This window comes from Girardinichthys multiradiatus, chromosome 10, assembly GCF_021462225.1.
Source record: "Girardinichthys multiradiatus isolate DD_20200921_A chromosome 10, DD_fGirMul_XY1, whole genome shotgun sequence".
In the NCBI taxonomy this organism is placed as follows: Eukaryota; Metazoa; Chordata; class Actinopteri; order Cyprinodontiformes; family Goodeidae; genus Girardinichthys; species Girardinichthys multiradiatus.
The window spans coordinates 5,317,019-5,338,174 of NC_061803.1; the positions used below are offsets into that span (position 1 = coordinate 5,317,019).

Below are 21,156 nucleotides of genomic sequence, written 5' to 3' on the forward strand. Positions count from 1 at the left end.
CAGATAGGTTTAAAAATGTGGAACTTTACTCATGCTTTCCACATTTCCTTTAAAAATGTATTGATTTATAAAACGTGTGGGAAAAAGGAACCCCAACCCAGTCATCGACCTGTGTTTTTGTTGTCTCTGCAAGTGTCAGGAAGGTTAGAGGTGTTACGGTTTACTTGATATTGGACCCCAGAATGCAGACGAGCAGGCAGCGTGATGGTAAGTGAAAAAAGGTTTAATTACGAAAACTCACTCAGCAGGAGGCAGGAACAAAACAAACGGGCAGGCAAGACAGGCATGGCATGATCAAAAAGACAAGACTTGATTTGCGAACAAGACATGAGCATGCGAAATGTTTCCCCGAAGAACAACTGAACAGGAGTGTATATATGGAAAGTAAACCAGGTGGAGCAAGGAGACAGATTAGTTTGGGCAGGTGAACCGAATAAACTTAATTGACAGACAAAACAACACGTGGCTGCAGCAAAAACAGAGACTCTTGAACACAAACTAACAGAAACTAGAAAAAACATAAAACAAAAGCATAACCAGATCCGAAAACCAAACTTGACAAAACATGAACAAGACAACAAAGCTAAAGCATGACCAGGAAAATAATAGAAGCATGATTCAAAATCTAAGAAGAAGAATAACAAAAGAACGAGTCAAAACCTTAACTGTGAAAAACATAAGAAAAAAACAGAAACCAAAACCCAAACAACCCCAAATAATAACAAGAGGTTAGCGCTGGAGATAAAGATTTATCCAATATGCAAAAACCAGGAGTCTCAGTGAAAACTGTCTGTGTCCTAAAAACATTGGTTTCTTGTCATTGAAAAGGACTTTTATTGTACTGTGATTGATGAAGAATATCAGAGCCAAATCTGAGCATAAAGCATTTTTTTATGAAAAATATGGGATACTTTTAATGCAAAACCTGTATGTAAGTGTGTGAGAAGAAGAGAGTGGCAGCGCTCTTTATATGGGCACTTACCAGTGTTGTAGTAAAACTGATTAACAGTGATGTGAAAGCTAAACTGAGTGGCAGCAGTAAACAAGATAATTACTTCACTGCTGGGCTTGGAAAACAGAGTCCAAGCAGGCGAGAGGTAACCAGAGACAGATGACAGCAGCAGGGGGCAGAACGAGTTAAATACTCAGCCAATAAAGGCCATCCCATCTCAGCCCAATGGTCCAAAGAGCTGTAAAAGAGGAGGTTTTGTCCCTCTTTGCTCAGTCTGATGGGTCCACACACCCACAGTCCTGATCAGAAATGTCCACTAAACTTTAGAGCAAAACAAGGATTTTTTTCCAACGTATTCCTGGATATCAGGACGCGCAGGAAACAAAATGTGAGCACTAATGGGACGCAGGAGAACAACACACCTGAAGAGGTTTATGTCAGCGCAACCTGAGGAGCAACACATTACCTGAAGCTGTGGCAAACAGTTTTGTGTTTTTATGTCAAAAGAAATCATGTTGTCTCTGCAGGGAATTAACGCCTTTGCTGTTTTTCACTGTGTGATGACAGCTGCTGCACTGGTAAGTTATTTCTTTATATATGAGCATTTTTAAGAGTTGTTTAATATTTGCCTACTTCAGCAAGATTGCTTGAGGGGCTTTTAGGCAATTAAATTTACTTAATTCTATTTGTAATGTGTTTTAGAAAATAAGAAAATATGTTTTCAGTATTTCGACTTCAGTTTGCATCAATGTATGCCTCTGCAGAGCAGACGTTATTAAAAAATAAATAATATATAATAAATCTGCCCTTGCAATGCCCACATTTATTAAATTCCTTATAAATATTTGTCAAACAGGATTGTTTTTTTTGTTTTGTTCCACATTTAACTGATTGTGACAGCAGATTTTACCTTTACACTAATCTCCCACTGCCGAACTTTGGCCAGAACTGGAAAATTTCACTCGTTTGTCACTTTCTTTGATGGTTTTAATTTTTGACACATTAAGAAAATGTGCCAACCCTTCACAAGAAAGATAATTCTGTCTTTTCCTTAGTCTTTAAAGAGAAACGCTGTAGAAAAAAAAAAAAAAGAAACAATTTTAATAGCCTAGCCAACTTTGGCTTTACTCAGCTGTTAAAGGTCTGAACTTTGTCAGACCGTCAAAAAAGACTGCGGGAAAAGACAAAACAGAGTTTTTAAATGATAACGTAAAGTCTTATCTTATGGGAAGAGGGGCCAGCTTCAGAAACAACAACTGAAACCATTTTTGATAACCCAGGTAAAATTATCAACAGTCCCTCTTTGAAGTACTGAGATTCAGCTGCAAATCTGCTTATTTTTGGTCCCATTTCATTGTCTTGTTGAGGTTTAAGCCTGAACCGGGTTTCAAATGGACCAAATGGGCATATGTTTTGTTATAAAAACAAAATATGACCAAAAAAGAGACAGACAATGCATGCAATTTAAAGACAATGTAGCATAAATTAAACCCAATCAAACATGGTGAAAAAAAGAAACTTAAAGAATAAATGATTAAATTAAGTAAATTTAAAAAAAGAAACATGCAAGAAGCACCAAAAATGAGAGCTAAGACAATCGCAGGGTGACTATGATAAATGTGGGACAAAAAAGTAACAATTAAACCGAAATTGGACCTAAAAACACCTAAAAATACAAATGACCACGAGAACACACACACACACAAAACAAAGAATAGCATGAACCAAAAAAGTGAACGCAGTCAAAGCATGAAAAATGGACTAAAAAATCTCTATCATCTCTAAAAAGTTAAAAACAGAACAGAAAAAAATGTGTTGAAACATGACCAAATATGTATGTTGGTCCAAGTATGTAGCCGGGGCCAAAACAATCACCAATCATATCGCTGTGATTTATAGCAGCCTCGTTCTCTGTAGGACAAGCAGGGAAGTGTTTTTACACATATGTGCCTTGCAGCCTGTTGCTTCTTAATCTGTTCATGGATTCATGTCCAAGTTTGAACTGTAAGTAAGTCAAAAAGCTTTTATTTTCTACCTTTTAATCAAATCACACTCTTCTCTTTCTCAGCTCTAATTTACTGACTACTGCCCTTAAACCATCGCAGGATTTTTGATGGAGCATTGAAGTAATATTTATTTCTATTTTATATTCAGTGTCTTTGTTCTGTTTTGCTTTTGCACACAACTCTGGTTACACAACATGCCAAAGAAACCCCCCCCCCCCCCCTCCACACTATCAGTTCTGACGTTATCTGTTTAAAACTTTCTCCCAGAAAGGCTTCAGGGTGTCTTTAGATGCCATTTTTACTCATAATACAGCCAGAGGTTGTGGCCTCTAATGAGGTGAGAGGCCGTGGTTTCGTTCATGTTTCCTTTGGATCTTCTGTGGCTTCCCAAATGAGCTGTTGGGTGTGCTCTAGGAGGAAATTTTAATGGTTCTCTGTTTCTGTGAAGGTTCGGTTCTCATCGTCGTCTATAGATGACGTCTCTGAGAATGAGCAGATTCTTGGTTCTTCAAGATTCTTCGTTTTCCTGAAAATGGAGCACTTAAGCAACCAAAGAGCAACCCTTCAATCTTCTCTGTTAGAAATGACCCGTCTACTGCTTTTGCGTCACAGATCCCCAAGCTTTCACTCGCTGGATCATCAACCCTCCCAGACAACACGCACCTCTCTGAGCTCCATCTCTTCATCACTAAATCTTCCCTTGGGTCGATTTTGAGGGTCGGTTCTTTGACAGAGTTACAATCTCTAGATCAGTCAGCCTGAAAATGACTTGGCTTGAAGATGAGGCCCGAGAGGGTTAATGCTCTCACAGCTCAACAGGGAGTGGATGTAAAGACTAATTGTTTTGCTTAAATGTAATAACTGTCAGCAGAAAAAGCTCTCGGTACAAGAAAAAAAAGTGAATGACCTCCTCTTACTGATGCTGATTGTTTTTGCTGAAGCACAAAATCAATGCAAGTTGAAGCATGGTGTTGGCAAAGAACGGACAAACATATACGCTGTATGGACTGTAATTGTTGTCACCATAGATACAGGGCGTCCAGTGCCGTCTGGGATGCAACAAAGGCTTTCCTTCACCCTGGACGTATGGATTGACCTCTTCAGATAATCCGCCCTCTGAAGGAAATTCCCATAGGAATCAAAAGTCGTTCAGCTTCTGGAGCTCCGAATGAAAAACACTGATCACTGCTGTTCGCTTACCTTTTATGGCCCTTGCCAATATTTATATATAAATAAAAGAATAAATTGGTCCAGCTGGAGTTTCTTCTGTTTAACAAGAATTCTGTTTGGCTTCTGAGGAAAGCAGCTGTGAAAAGGAAAACCCATATCCTTCACTTTAGCTGACACACAAAGCCAAATAAACTACCTTAAAAGCCAATTTTCAGATTAGAAACCATTTATTCTCTTAAGAAACCACTCTTAAAAAAACTAAAAATAGCCATCTTCAGTCTTTCAGATAGACACAGATTGATTGATATCTCCATCACCTCTTGTTCTCTGGTTGACTCGCAGCTTGTTTTGCTGCTGTGTTGTGAAATGTACCCTGGAACACAGAGTTATTTTTGTAGCTTAGCTCTGATTGGTGCCGCCATGGTGCTCAGGACCAGGCCCTCCACAATAGGCTACCTCTCCCTGCCGCTGAGCAAGGAGAGGTAGCGGGGGATCATCACATACCGCACCCTCACACAAAAATTTCACAACACCTGGAGGCAGCACATCAGATCCCTGAAAGGCTTGACAGATTGCTCTACTTGAAAAGAGACTTCTGGCCTTTAATAAAAACATCTTTGTTGCTGTGGGAATTTGCAAATAATTTCTTGCACATACTAGGGTTTTAATCACAGCCAACAAATTGTCAATAGGGTTGAAGTAAGGGCTTTGGGAAAGCCATTCCAGAAGCTTAATGTTAGCATGCTTTAATCTGTGTAAATATGTGTTTTGGATCGTTGTTTGTTGGAACAGCCATCTCTTTGTCCAATTTCTAACCCTCTTATCTGCTGATTTGTAGCAAAGTTGAAGAATTAGGAGATAATCCTGTTTATTCACCATTTTAATCTACTTTGTGCAACGCACCAGTACCACCGGCAGCAAAACAACCGCTCTGCAAAATGCTACCTCCACCATGCTTGGCAACTGACACTGTGTTTTTAGCTTTGAGAACCTCACCTTAACATACCTCTTGTCATTGTGTTTAATACAGTTCAATCCTTGTCTCCTTTGAGCATAATTTTAGTCAAGCTTGAAAGTGCGAATTTTTGGAAAATCTTCTTTTTGGAAATTTCCGATTCATGCCAAGCTCAAGTCCCAGTGGTTCCTGGGTAGTTTCTGAACTATCCCACTGATTTCCTTTTCCAGGACTTGGCAAAGCGGTGGCACATCTATAACATCTACGTATGTTTAATTGTTTAAACATGTTGGAATGTGCAGTTTTTCCAGAAGACTTTTCCAGTTATAGTTAATCTATAATACTGAGATTTTCGCTGATAACATTGAAATTTGTAGTTGTTCTGAGTATGGATCAATGACATGAATTAAGTCAAATAAATCCCCTTTTTGCTGCTAACTCCTAGCTGCAATCAACCATGATTACTAACTAAGTTACTAGGCCTTGTCAGGTAAGACAATCTATGATCTTTATCACCATTTATTAAAAGATTTAGGTAAAGGGCAAACAAATATTTGCGGCTGTAGGGGCCTGGCTGCAATAAAGAAGAAAATCCTTTCATACTCTTAGCTTATATCTTATCTTGTCTGTTACAGATAGACTCGGATGACGTCATCACGCGAGATGAGCAGATCTATGTTCTGATTGGTGCCCATGCCAGGTGTGAGAGGAGCATTCGAGCTCAAATGACCCTCATCAAAGGTTTGTGTGCAAATTGTTGTCAATTTAGACCCACACGCCCAGCAGGTGACATCTGTCTAAAAATGTAACAACAAAAAAAGCCTCATCACTTGTCTTAATTATCTGGTATCAGATATAATAGCCAACGAATATCTTCCTGAGTGTTATCTGTGGCTGCAGTGTTTGATTTATTGTAACAGGAATATTTTTAATTTAGGCTGCAATGTAGAAGCCATGTCAGATAAGATGATTCATGATTCCATTAGGAGAAAGATTTCCTGAACCAAAGCTGCACACAGATGTCAGAAGAGGAATGTAAGAAAAACATTGTCAAGAGTAAAGCAGCTAAAGTGGCTGTATCAATCTTCCCAACAGGAGTTTACTCTTACTGGTCTACAAAGATTTACAGGGTTGTTGTGAATTTCCAAGACCAAATTCCACCTTTTCTCAGACTAAAGCAGATGTCCTAGTTTGTCTCTTTTTTAAAGTAGAAAAAAAACTTCACTAAGAATTTACAGAATGTATTTTTATCAAGTGTTAAGGCTTTAAAATAAAAAAATGCAGAAACCATGGACGGATGGATGGATTGATGGATGGATGGATAAATGGACGGATGGAGGGAGAGACGGATGATAGATGGATGCATAGACGATGTAGATTTCGGCTATAACAGATTTAGAATTACAAACTTAAAACTGCAGGAGAAAAGCAGCAACTGTCACAAAAGAGCCAAACTGTCCAAGTGAGTCAGTCTGCTGAAACAGTTTCAAAATTACGATTTAAATTATTGCCATCTTTATCTTTTAAATCTGACATAATAAATACAGAGTTGTACAAACTGTTTACATTAATAGAATCTAACTTTACCCACAGGGTAGACCATACCCATTTCAAACATTGCTTTATTCTGTTTATTTTACTTTAAAAGGAGCAATAATTCACGTTTAACAGTCATTTACACCATGAACCCATTAGTGAAGCATTCGCTGAGGCAACCAATCAAATGACAAGACGTTTTGTGATAAACTTCTCCGCAATCTAATTTGTGTGGCTCCCAGCTGGCTATCAGAAATAATCTGGTTCAGGGTCAGCTTTTGTAACTCGAGGGCATACATGCATCGTTGAATCCTGGCTTTGAATGAGGGAAAGGCAACAACACAACAGCTAGCATTGAGCAGAATCAAGTTCTGCAGCTGTTTCTTATAACTCATTGCTCTGCAACTGGATTGTGACTCAAACACGAAGAGGCAATTTTATAAGACAGAAAAAATCAAGGCTTGAAGTCTTAAAAACGAGCAGCTGTGGGATGGTGGAAAAGAGAGAAAGTTCTCCAGTCCCAGTCTTTACTGGTGCAGTTGTTGAAATGTTTCAGGTCAGCGTCATTCTGCCCCTGATGCCCTTATCTGTGTGAGGGTCTTTTGTAATACACTTGACTGAATCATCAGTAAAAATAGAGGATTTAAAGTAAACTTTGAGAACAATAGCAGGAATTTACTGAGAAGTCTGAGTTACAGCAACCTACACAATTAGCATGCCTGGTAAAGATATATATTTGCATGTTTTGTTCTCTTTACAATTTTGAAAAGTGACTAAATGAAATTGGCCTCTCTGTCACTCACGTCATATTTATACTCCAGAGTAACCATAAGCAGTTCTTGCAAAAACTGCAGCCTGGACAAGCCCCCCCTTCTGCCACCCCTCTAAGCCAGTTAGAATGCAAGAAATGATCTGAGAATAAAATGAAATGCAGTACAAAGCATGTCACCCTTCTCTCAGTAGGAGCAGGGGATGCCAGGTCAACTCCCCACTGATAAGACACTCATAAAAGTAATTATAAACTTGTTCAGACCACAACCTGTGTGGATTGATGGAGCTCATGCACGCCCTTTTCAACGCTGCCCTGGGCAATTGTCCATTCAGGCTTGCCTTACCCCTGGGGGAAAGGCAAGTCATGGATTATTGATTAAAAGTTATTTAATCTGTTGTGCAAAATATAAATAGTAAAAAGTTATTTAATTACGTCTGCTGATCTTGTTGAAAGCACTAAATAACATGGGATTTTTTTCCTTGACTAAGCAAATGCTCTCAAAGGCTGGATTTTTCTAAGATTTTCTGTTATGATATTGAAATAACAGAATATTTTGGGGGGTTGTTGTGCAAACATTAAATAAAGTAGTCCCCTAGTTATCAGACAGTTCCACAACCAGAACAAAAGGGCAAAACAGGGTTCAGGAACTTACTTTAGGCTTTTAAACCAGTGCCAAGTAACCCCAGAAATGTCTGATCCCAATATTAGACTGGATTATTGTGATATTAAAATACTGCTTCAATGACAAGTTAAACAGTGGAATAAAAAACTTTATTGATGAACAACTCTACAGCTGTAGATTGGCTTATTTTATCATTGATATATAGCAGATGATAACAATTAGCAAAAGCTAATAGGACCTTTCCTGTGTTTCCTGTATTTAACTTAATGTGGATACATCCTTTTCCCCATCATTTCTAAAGATGGGGAATGTGCTCCAGAGTGGGATGGGATTATCTGCTGGCCCCGAAGCAGAGCGGGCCAGCTGGTCTCAGTGCAGTGTCCAGCATACATCTATGACTTCAACCACAGAGGTAGAGATCACCACGGAAACACACACTTCCACAAAAATCACTGGAAACAGATCTCTGCTTGCTGATTTAAAAGACATGGATTTGCACAGTACCCTGTTTTGTGTGAGCTGTTCTGCCTGCCACTGTCTCCCATCCGTCTGTGAATCAGGGCGAGCTTACCGCCAGTGTGATGGGTCAGGGAACTGGGAGCTGGCGCCCAGTAACAACCACACATGGGCAAACTACACGGAGTGCACCCAATACCTGAGCTCCAACCACAGAAACATGGAGGAGGTGTGTACAGAAGCATTTTCTGTTTGGGTTCTTTCACTGTGTTCATTTGTGGACCTTAAAAGTTATAGGCTGAAGTTTAAGGATGCATATCATCAAGCCAAATCTTTAGTTGTCCAACCGTGCAATAAACAGAAATATTTACTCCAAAAAAGGCTCAAATGATATTTTAGAATAATAACCTTCTGTCAAGTGTCACATTTTCATCCAGATTTACATATAAAAAGTGCTTCGGTTCCTTTTCAGAAGGTGTTTCAGCGGCTCCATCTCATGTACACTGTCGGCTACTCCATTTCTCTGGCATCTTTGTTGGTGGCAATCTCCATCCTTTGCTATTTCAAGTAAGAAAACCGAAAACCCTGATTTGTATTTTAACGTGTAAATTAGGAATGTCCCAATCAGGACCTGATCATTTGTTTCTAAACACATATCTGACTTCATGCATGCAGCTACAGTCTCTTCACTGGCTTCTGTTTCAGCTGCTCTCTGCACAACTCTCCTGACAGCTCTTTGGGGATATGTCAACCTGGTGCATGATAGGTCACATGACACAGACAGATAGGGAGCAACAGCAGTCAACATAATCTGTCTTTTACTGTAAGCATCATTGTAAAGGATGAAATACTCTTAGACTGTTAGGGAAAACCCCAGATTGATTATATTAACTAAATCCTCTTCAAGGCCTCATGTACAGTTTTGCTAGCTGTGCACATGAAAGTAGACAGTGTTGTTAAAAACTACAAACATGAAGGAATGGCTTTTCAGGGTTTTAGACATAAAATGTCTGTGTAAAATCACAGACAGTAAACCATCAACAGGTATCAGGAGTTAAATTTGATAATAGACTCTGAATGGATTAATGCGTTGCCCAAACATGTTGTTTCGAAGACCTGAACAAAAACGTGGGATTAAAACAGGACATCTCTAGTTCAAACCTTACGCAGGTTCTTTTACACATAAAAAATGTCATTTTGGTTCTGACCATTTCTTTTTGTCACACAAACTCTCTCCAGGCGCCTCCACTGCACACGCAACTACATTCACATTCACCTCTTCACCTCCTTCGTTTGTCGAGCTGTTAGCATCTTTGTGAAGGACGCTGTGCTCTACTCCATATCTGAGGCCAACAGAGCTGAGTCTGAATTCACAGCGGTGAAGCCGCCTATGGTAAATACAAAAATCAATAAAACAATCTAACTTTTTTTGTGCATATAACCTTGTGTACTGTACTATGTAGAGCGTTTCTTAATATGAAGACAAAGGTGTTGTTTAAATGGTCTAGAAATATTTACTGAACAACGTGGGAGAAAATTGTGTTTAAATCATAGGGATGACATTTAGCATTTCAAATAAGAAGCTATGACATGTTAGCTTAAGTAACAATAAAGATTGATCAGTGATTTTGAAAAGTAATAAATGTTCTATTTCTGGTTATATGAATACAATAGGAAATGGTAACTGCTGAGGTTGAATTTAACAAATATCAGTCAGGCTTCATGTCTCCATGTCTTTCCAGACTTTATGCTTAAGGCTGTGTTTGGATCTCAGCAGGAATTTGTTTAAATGCATCCATCAAAAAGGGCCGAATAATTGCTGGAAGCGAGCAGACCAGCCTTCAGTGTTCAAACAAAACTTACGCTAATGGATTAATTTGTTCCAGTAATCGCTGTTTTTGTGTCATCAGGCTGGTTGTAAAGCTGCTGTTACTCTCTTCCTGTACTTCCTTGCAACCAATCATTACTGGATTTTGGTGGAGGGATTGTACCTCCACAGCCTCATCTTTATGGCTTTCCTATCTGACAAGAACTACCTGTGGGCCCTCACCATCATGGGCTGGGGTAAGTGGCATCCCAGACGGGCTGCTCACCACAAACAGTGAGCGGGAGCAACGGTTCCCAAACTGTGCCACAAGCACCCTAGTGGTCCTTAGGCTGCCTTCAGGGGTTGCACTTTTCTTCAGGGGTAGCTGAAGGTTTTGGCTCAAATGCAGTTGGCATAATTTTATCCACCTTAAAGAGAAATAACCCCAGAGCATGATGCTACCACCACCATATTTCACGGTGGGCATTAATTTCTTTTGTTAATGCTCACTGCTGTTTTATTGCCAAACTAAATGTTTAGTTTTATCTTCTATAGGAGTTTGGATTGTAGCCCAGTGTAGATTTTTACTTTGGAAGACAAAAGGCATTTCAGTCATAGGTCTTCTCCTTGGCCTGGACTAAGGGTTTGCAACATGTGGCTCCAGAGCCGTGAATGGCTCTTTGGACCTTCCATAAGGCTCTTAATAACTTGGCTAAAAATGATAAAAATGATAAGGAGCCAACTAATGTTGTTAAATATAGATATAATACCAAATGCAGGTTTAAGCAGTTTTTTCCATTTTTTTCATGGAATAATTTCATTTTATTTCCACAACAGTATGACAATGAAAGTACCCGTAATATTTTTTATAGATCTATCTTCTTGTCATTAGGTTGGAAACTATGTGCTTTTTAAAAAATCACATTCTATCTTTATTTTAAAACCTAAAAATAGAAATAAAAAGTTGGTCCTTTAAAAATGACAAAAAAAATTCCTATAGAAGATATTTAGCAAAAATATTTATCCTGAAATATTTGAAATAGATAAATATCTTCTCCTGACTGATACCTTTGATCTTCTCTGCAAAGTATGGCTTCAGTGTAAGGATGCAAACGGGATGTGTATACTCCTAAAAGCCATGTTTATACATATGTGATTTTGAGGTCATGTTTGTGAGAAACCCCTGAACATTAGAGGCCCTTTCGGTAAATTTTTTCAAGGTGAAATTTGGAAATTTCACATTTTGAGCAAAAAATGCAATGAAAAATAAATATGCTTTGACTTCTCATGCATTTTCTTTATTTTTATGATTTCACACAACACATCCTTCTGTAAAATGCCTATTAATATGGTGGTTAGTGAAAACAAAGTATTTTTGTCTTTCTGCTCGTCCCAGGTGTTCCGGCTGTGTTTGTGTCCATTTGGGTCAGTGCACGAGCTTCACTGGCAGATACTCAGTAAGTAAAATATTCAAATTAATATTTGGATTCATACTTGAATATGTTAAGGTAAGGTAAGGTAAGTTTATTTATATAGCGCTTTTCAGCAACGAGACACTCAAAGCGCTGTACATACAATTACAAAGCAAATAAACACAGATACAGACACAGAAAAACAAATCCAATGATAAAATCAAACAACAGAGGTAATTTAAAAAAATAAAATAAAATAAAATAAAATAAAGAGAATAGAATAGAATGATGGACAAGAAAATGAAAGGACAATTGGACTGAAAACACAACTAATCATGCCTAGATAACACAGTCAAAGGCCACTCTAAACAAATAAGTTTTTAATCTCGATTTAAAGCAACTTAGGGTTTCGGCGCTTTTACAGTTTTCTGGCAGTTTATTCCAGATTAGTGGAGCATAAGAACTGAAAGCTGTTTCTCCATGTTTGGTTCTGGTTCTGATTCTGCAGAGTAGATTTGAGCCAGAAGACCTGAGAGGTCTGGGTGGTTGATACACTGACAACAAGTCTATAATGTATTTTAGTGCTAAGCCATTCAGTGATTTAGAGACTAACAGAAGTATTTTAAAGTCTATTCTCTGAGCTACAGGGAACCAGTGTAGGGACTTTAGAACCGGGCCGATGTGCTCCACTTTCTTAGTTCTAGTGAGGACGCAGGCAGCAGTGTTCTGGATCAACTGCAGCTGTCTGATCCACTTTTTAGGCAGACCTGTGAAGACACCGTTGCAGTAATCAATTCTACTAAAGATGAACGCATGAATTAGTTTTTCAAGATCCTGCTGAGACATTAGTCCTTTAATCCTGGAGATGTTCTTTAGGTGATAGAAGGCCGACCTTGTTACTGTCTTTATGTGCCTCTGAAGGTTCAGGTCTGAGTCCATCACTACACCCAGGTTTCCAACCTGACTGGTGGTTTCTAGATGTATTAACTGAAGCTGTGTGCTAATGTTGAAAAAGTTATGGTTTTTGTCACTCATTTCAGAAAGTAAAACCCCTATATTATATAGATTCATACACATAAAGTCGAATATTTCAAGACTTGATTTCTGGTAATGTTGATCATTTTGGCTCAAAAATAATAAAAACCAAAAATTCTGTGGAAATTCTACTGGTTGGTTCTTTAATTGCAGTAGCAGAACCTCGACCTTAAATTAGGTTTTTTTATTTTCACAGAATTACACTCGAATATTGCCTAATACCTTAACCATTTTTGGCAGATTATTCATTTTCAAGTTAACCAGGGTGTTTAGAAAATCTAGATGAGTCATTTAACTTCCTGTTTCTCTGAGATATAGATTTGACCTGACATAGTGGCTTGGTTCTCTTAGCTTCTCTTCAATATGGGAAAGGCATTAGAATATGCTGTTCAATAAGGGCATATGCATGTGATGTTCATAAGTCAGGAACAAGGCTACAAGTCTAGCTTCTCTGTTAAACGTGCCCATACATGAAGACAGAACAACAGCTGGATGTGTCAAACACGGCTGCAGAGGGACCATGTTGTTTGCTACCAGCAAGGAAGTACGGGAGGAAAAATCCCCATTGTTAGCTATCAAACAGCTGCATTAAAGGTTGTCATTTTGTTACCACCACATCTCCTAAACAACAAGTTATTTTCTGGTTTTTGGAACCATTTTTACTAGTGGTGAGAATAACAACAGAGGGCGCTATGTTATGTTGACTACAGCGGCTTCTTTCCTGCTTCCAGATGCTGGGACATCAGTGCTGGAAACCTGAAGTGGATCTACCAAGTTCCCATTCTGGCAGCCATTGTTGTAAACAAAATACCTTTACCTTAAGTTGCCTAATTCAGATTTGAACGATTATGAAGATTTGACCTCAAATCTCTTCCCACACAGGTGAATTTCCTCCTTTTCCTTAATATTATCCGTGTCCTGGCCTCTAAACTCTGGGAAACCAACACCGGTAAGCTGGACCTTCGACAGCAGTACAGGTAATTGTTTCCTAGAAGAAAAGGGTACAAGCCATTCGTGGCTCAGGAATGACTGTCATCAGGTTAGAAGAAATGATGAGTCTAATAATTTCTCCCTTTTCTTGTTCTCTGCAGGAAGCTCCTCAAGTCCACCTTGGTCCTCATGCCTTTATTTGGAGTCCACTACATAGTTTTTATGGCCCTTCCCTATACTGAGGTTACTGGGCTGCTGTGGCAGGTGCAGATGCATTATGAGATGTTCTTCAACTCTTCACAGGTCACTGCCCAAATATGAACACTAAGCTGATTGTGTGGAATGATGCAGTAGTTAAACTGGTTATCTATTAATGCACATTGTCTTCAATAAAATTTTTATGCTTTTAGGGGTTTTTTGTGGCGTTCATCTACTGCTTCTGCAATGGCGAGGTAAAGTGAAAGCATTCTTCTGTTGCAATAAGTTGTCAGCTGTCAAAGAAAATGTATATGATTTTTTTTTAAACCAGGTGCAGGCAGAGGTTAAAAAGGCTTGGTTAAGACGTAGCTTGGTGCTGGACCTCAAACAGAAAGCCAGGATGACAAGCAGCGGCGGTGGAAGCTGCTACTACGGAGGCATGATGTCGCACGCCACCACCCACAGCGTCTGCATGTCCGCCACTCATCCCAGAGCTTTTTCCTTCACAGGAGGAACAACGAGCTCAGGAGGGGCAGCTGGTGGGTCAGGGGTCAGGCCGCCTCGTCTCTCTGCCCCGTCATCTCTCCTCCACAATCATAGCAGCTTGTGTGTGTTCGTTCCCAGCACCGCTGAGACCTCAGGCCCCCAGCAGGACCTGGCTGTGTGGGAACCAGGGATGGCTGAGTCAGAGGTTTTTGTCCGACATACTAGAGCCAACAAAGGGAATGATAACTGCAGCAGTAATGGAGCAGAAGATCCAGACTGCCCCTTATCTGTAAAGGAGTTGGAAACCATTTTGTAATCTTTGCTGATCGAAAATTACAGACTTTGTGGGGAGGATACGTTTTGCCTTCCAAAAGTATTCATACGTCTTGAACCAGTTGTGTTTTTTGATATGGGCTGTGTGCCGCCCAAGGCACTATTCCATTGGGAGAAGTCTCTAATTCCTGAAATAAAAAAATTTAAAAATTTAAACACGCCCCAAATTAGCTTATTTGCTTAGTAGTCTAATCTGGCAGGTCAGTGGAAGTGAAATTTGAATCCAGTTTGTTTATTAGACTAAAGTAAGTGGTTATTTCACAGTTAAATGGGGTGCGAATGCTTTTGTAAGGGTGTGTATTTTGTCGGTAGTTTGAGGTTTGTGATTTGCTAGGTTTTTATGGGCTCAAATTAAAGTCGCATAAACAGTGACGGAATACAAACATATTCTCCACGCATGGTTCATGTCTTATTATTTGAGCGCTCCGGTTCTGTTCTGATTTATGGTGCCTTTATTTAATTTCTCCCACTGTATGAGTCGTGTTACTGATTTTTTTTTTTTTTTTTCTTTCCATTCATGGGACAGTAATGTAACTGGATTTATGTGCAAACAATGAAGACGTGAAGCTGGAAAGGGTTTCATGAAGCTAACGGACACTATAGATGTATAAACAGTGAGACATTTTCCAGTGTGATCCTTCTCCCTGCTCTCATCTGCCCAGTGTTTGGTTTTCCAAGCTCCTGTGGAGGACCCTCAGTCCAAACTGTACTTCCGATGACACTCCTTTCTCCAAAAGTAGACCTCCACATGGTTACAGAGAGACATCATACAGTAACTCCAGCTCCTACTTTAACAATCCCTCCATCAACATCTCAGGATTTTCTTTGGGTCAGTCAAGTCTAGACGGTGTGTCTAGACAAATCTCCCTCCTTGTTGTTGCCCAAAGTGATATGAACAGTCCTATTTATCAAAGTGACAGGACTCACAGGGCTGATGCGTGCACTTTTTACCCTTGATTCCTTCCTCCGGTGTGACCTCTGCCCTGAGTTCCCTCACAACACCATCCAGAATTTCACACATCCCCTTCAGGCTGCGGCTCGGAGCAACAGACACCTGAGTTATTTTGGAGACCTCGAGCATGAGTGAAAAACCTGCAGCGCAAGCCGACCAGTATTCACAAGATAAACAGACAAAAGGACTGCATCTGTAAATAGTTTATGACGCTTGCTCTGTGTTATATGTTAATTGTAAAAAAAAGAAAGAAATTCTGATAATTTAATAAACATTTTTGGACTACAATGTGATATTTCTAATAAATTGTGCAAACTTGAATCAGTCTTTCGCTCACTTCAATATTTAGCATTGTAACCGTAAAGAAAATTAAACCAACTGTTAAGCGAGATCATGCGCCCTCTGTTGTAGAAAAAAGAGTACTGCAGTGCTTACATGAAGCGTGGACACCCAGCCCATCTTTGCTCAGCCAAAACTCATGTGATCTTCACGCAGGAAATAAAGCAGGTTTAACAATAAATCCTTTTTTTCTCAATATTTCGAACAAGTTGAATTTTATTATTACTGATTAGGGTTGAATCAAACAAGACAAGGGCATCCTTTCATATGTTCCAGGACCCCATACAATAAAGACTAAGATTGTATCAAGATTTGTACTTGATTTGCTTGTTAATGCTTTGACTCCTTTAGAGACAAATATTACTTCATGTAGCATGTTATTCCTGAAGCCTTGGACCTAATACTCTTGAATGTATAGAATATAGACGTGCCAAAAAGCATACATTGCGATGCCTTGCAAATTGCTAATGCATTAACTTCCATGTATTTCATATGGATTTTATTTCATAAACTAATACAAAAAGTGCTTAACTCTGCAGCCATAGAGAAATGTTTTTCAAATGTTATACACAATAAAAGATCTGAAGAATGTGACATGCATTTTTATTCAGACCCATTTATTCTGATACCCCTAAATAAAATCCAATGCAACCAGTCACCTACTTAGTAAACAGAGTGTGTCATTTCGTCTAAGTATAAATACAAGTTTAAAGCTGCATGTTAGTTTATGAAACATTATTGCTTGCAACACTGTTCAGTTAGTATTCAAAAGATGAAAACAATAAAACAGCACAGCTGTCAGCCCACTAGAGGCTGGCTCCTGAGAGGCTGAGCAAAGAAAGCATGAGTTAAAGAAGCAACAAGAGGCCAAAGCTCAGGTTGGAGACTCTTTCTACAGAACAACTATTAGTTACGCACAAATCTGTCCTTTATGGAAGACTGGCAAGAAGAAAACCATGGTTAAAAGAAAACTACAAGATGTCCTGTTTGCAGTTTGTCACAAGCCGTAAGAGACACAGCAAACATGTGGAAGAAGATGGTCAAATGAGACTGAGACAGAACTTCTTCTACATTTAAAATATTACACATTCAATGTTTGATGGAAAAATAACACTGCACATCAAGCTGAACACATCATCCTCATCATAATACATGGTGGTGGGAGCATTGTGGTTTGGGGATGCTTTTCTTCAGCAGGAACAGGGAATTCAGTCAGCATTCATGGGAAGACCAATGGAGCTAAACACAGAGCAATGCTGGAAGAAAAGATTTTGGAGGCTACGGAGGACTTGGAATTGAGGTGGATGTTCATCTTCCAACAGAAAAACCCTAAACATAGTGCAAAAGCTGCAATGGGATGGATGGTTTAGACCAGTGGTGTCCAAACGTTTTGTCACGGGGGTCAAAATCGTCATGTCAACAGTCCTCGCAAGCCAACAAAATATAAAAATAATTTTTTAACTTGAGTTGCAAAAATTATACTGGGAACAATAACTAACCATGCATTTTTTTAAATGAAACAAATAAAGTTGTTAGATTGTTTGTAGGAAAGAAATGTGTAGATCCAAAACGGATGACAATGAACAAAAATTCCAGTCTCTGGTCTCACAGTGAAAAGTGCCTCTAGAAAATATTGACTCTTGGGGGCCGAACAAAACGCAGAACAGAAACATGTAAAAACACATAAAACACGTGAAATTCCAGTAAAAACTTTGAGATCTGTGGTTTTAATATGACAAAATGTGGAAAGGTTCAGGGGATGTGAATACTTTTGGAAAGTATTGAAATCATTGGACGTCAGGGTGAAGTCTTGAGTCTGTAATGCTTTACAGGATTTCTCTTTGGTGTGTTTGGAATATGTTGTATTTATGAATAAACTATAAATGTCATGCTCTGCCTTTTTGGAGTGTTTCTTTTGTTTACCTTTTTCGTTTATGGGTATTTTGCTGTTTAAGTCTGTTGGTTATTACCTTCTAGCTTCTTGTGTTCATTTTAGTTCATTTATTATCTGTGTTCCCCGGGTTTTGTTACTTTGCATTGTTTTTTAAGTTCCTGTCTTCATGTTGGTTTTTCTCCCTCAGCAGCCAGTCTCTGTTGTTGCTATCAGTCAATTTATCTCAGTTCCCTTGCATACCCGGTTCCACACCTGTTAGTTATTTAATCTGATTACCTGTCACCCGTTTTTAATTCTCTCTCCTCTCTCCCTCAGTATATATGTTTGGTTATTGTCGTTGTTCCTGGCTCGGTCCCCCTGTTTGCTTCCCTGATGATTCGTGTTCCCTGTCATTGTTTGAACCGTTGGGAGAATCCTGTAAGTTTATCTTTTTGTAATTAAAGTCTTGTTATTTTGAAACTTATTATGCTGCTGCCTAGCATTTTTCTGCACTCCGGCTCCATACAGTCACACATTTTGACAATAAATCAAATAGTTTCATTTCATTTCTTGTGAATGGTCAACATGTGTTGGGACCCTGCCATGGATTTCAACATTAAACTCCGGGACGAACTCTTTTGTGTGTATTCTGGTGCTAAGCTATTAGCTACTTTTGTTAGCTCAACGGCTAACCGGTAACACGTGCTGCTACTAAAGACTATTCAACAGAAAGGTTGTTGGTTTTCAAGCTAGTGAATAATAGTCCCTAAACATTATTTTACTAAATTTGATAAATAAGTAAACACCATTAAGCCCCATTTCTCCAGAAAGATTTGGCTCTTTTCCAAAATACTCCCATAATAATATTTCTTCAAATATTATTTTAAAAGATTAAGGCAGCTAATTGGACACCGTTGAGAAATAGTCATCCAGAAGGTTGGTTTTATTCAGCAGATCATTCTTAAAACATTATTTTATTAAAATAATGTTTTATCTGATCTTGCATTGTGAAGGGTTGTCTAAATGTTGCTGATTATTTCCTAAGTTGGTTCCAAGAATAACTTAACTTCATTTCCAGATTCTTCAAGATAATCCTTGGTTCCCAAACATAAAGTTTGCATGGTAATGTTGCATCACTCTTTTGGTCATAATTATCAATCATCTTTAATCAACTTGTTTATATTGTACATAGCCCATTAGTCTTCATTATTCTTTAATTCTGCTTGATAGTTTAGTTGGATTATTTTAGCATAGTAAAGAGTTTGTTGATTGAAATATGTTTGACTTTGAGTTGACTTATTTTTGTTAATAAATTGTGTTTTAAGAAATTGTGTGAATTCATTCAATGTGTGCAGAGTTTATGCTGTTCAATGATGTCAGAGCTCGTCTCACACCTTTCTATTCTGTCCTAATACCATCGCCTTACTGGGCTGGTATTCACAGGACAACCCTGAACAGACCAAAATATTATTTGATTGAATATTTTATATTCTCTGATTAATAATCACAACATGTTCTTATTGATTTTACTTCAAGAATCATTTTTGAAATCTTACTTTTTTGAAAAACTTAAAATCACATTAATATAGAGCAGCTGTCCTTATTTCTAAAAGAAGCAATTTGTTCAATATTGCAGTTTAAATTCATACAGGCAGAACATAGTTTTCAATCAAAATCTGTTTTCAATGCTGTTTTTCCTATATATTTGTGTTTTGGTATATAGATACTTGTTGGCACAGTTACCTTGCAGCAAGATGGAGTATGCCTGTTGTCTCTGCGTGTGTGGGTCCTCTTTGGGTACTACGCCTTCTACCCTCTATTAGGTTAATTCATTACTCTAAAAGTGCCCATGAGTGTGTATGTTTTTTTTTATATGTTCTGTGTGTCTCTGTTGAGCTGTGATGGACTATGGTGCACCTCACCTATCACCAAATGACTGCTGAAAAAATTGTGTGGGTTAATGTCATCAGTAGATAGGATGTGAGAAAAGCCCACAAAGAAATCAGACAATCAGTAGAGAAGGGTGCATATGACTGATTATTCCTAGACTAATACTAAAAAGACCACAAGGCTCCTGTAAGACACACCAAAGACTTGGTGACATCCCTCTGTCAGCTCAGTGGAGAGGAATGGGAATGAAGGAAAGTGCATTTATGAGAAATGTGAAACTACAGCCACATGTATGAGCATTTATTGTCATTTAATGAGAAGGAAGAAGAAGGAAATAAGCCAACAGGCTGATTGTGGTGGCAGTTATCAAGTCGTCATCCTTTTTGTGATGGAAACCTTCTTTCAGACAAATAACATGTAATCATAATGTCTGGAGCAACAGAGCAGACACATGTTTGTGTTATTCTGGTGTAGGTTCTGTTTCAAGGGGAAACCAGCCTGATTATATATTTAGCAATAACACTTGAATCACTGAAGCATCATAGTAGCTACATGTTTTACCAACATAACAAATTCTACAGAGCACACAGAAATTCTTAGGCTGCATACATGAAATATTTATTTTTCCTTAAACCAGATTCTTCTGTAATATTTTTAATAAAATGTTGTACGACAAGAACACAATGATCTATAGTGGTGGTTAAAAAAATAAACATGACTTAAGAATAAACAGAGGATAGACAACTACACACACACGCGCTCGGACCTACGGGTTTTAGAGGTCGATTAAGCAAATGTTTGTTTATGGGTGGTGGGAGGAAGCTGGAGTACCCGGAGAAAACCCATGCGCCTACATAGCAAGCAGAAAGGCCGCTGGCTGAGATTTGAAAGTGGACCTTCTTATTGCTAGGCAACGGTTCTAACAACTGTGGCACCATGCTGCTAGAGAGGGTTTTACACTTGCTCTCTGGTTTTAAAGCTTTGCATCTTTAATTACCCACAAACAGAAAATTACATTGGATGCTGTGGGCAAGGGTAAATCAAATATTTACTTCATTCATGACAGCATTTCTCTAAAATTTAGATTATGGAAATTTGCTTCTTTCAGAAATTGTGGATTTTTCAGTTTGGTTTATGTTCTGATTGCCGGTTTAATTTGATGTTTTTTTTTTTTTTTAAAGCTCCTGTTTTGTATTGTCTGGATAACATACCATTTGTCACAGCTGCACCTTCCCTAGTAAATATACTTCCCACATTCATTCATTCCTTTCCAGATCCTCCTGGTTGTTGGGAGAGTTTTTGTTCCTTGTGCTTCTCGCCTGCATCCTGTTTTTCTGTTGCTTTTTGGTTCTTGGCCTTTGTTTTTCATTACAAGCTTTTATTTTACATGTCACCTGACCCTATTCTACCCAAAATATGACAGCAGTTTTCA

General features: G+C 38.6%; 1 protein-coding gene across 3 annotated transcripts; it reads left to right on the top strand.

Annotated features, from left to right (window-relative positions):
- The first annotated feature begins 687 nt into the window (after nt 1-687).
- On the top strand, nt 688-15,943 carry pth3r (parathyroid hormone 3 receptor). 3 transcript variants are annotated; one of them, XM_047376306.1, is made up of 14 exons: nt 688-1,382; nt 1,480-1,530; nt 5,719-5,824; nt 8,315-8,425; nt 8,574-8,698; nt 8,945-9,036; nt 9,709-9,862; nt 10,380-10,533; nt 11,673-11,733; nt 13,455-13,521; nt 13,606-13,700; nt 13,815-13,956; nt 14,064-14,105; nt 14,183-15,943. In XM_047376306.1, the coding sequence occupies exons 1-14, from the start codon at nt 1,230-1,232 to the stop codon at nt 14,651-14,653; spliced, it is 1,824 nt and encodes a 607-aa protein (XP_047232262.1). In that variant the 5' UTR covers nt 688-1,229; the 3' UTR covers nt 14,654-15,943. The 3 variants fall into 3 exon arrangements, with proteins under 3 accessions (XP_047232262.1, XP_047232261.1, XP_047232263.1); XM_047376305.1 differs by having other exon boundaries at nt 690-1,382; nt 8,942-9,036; XM_047376307.1 differs by having other exon boundaries at nt 690-1,340; nt 8,942-9,036.
- Nucleotides 15,944-21,156: the final 5,213 nt, after the last annotated feature.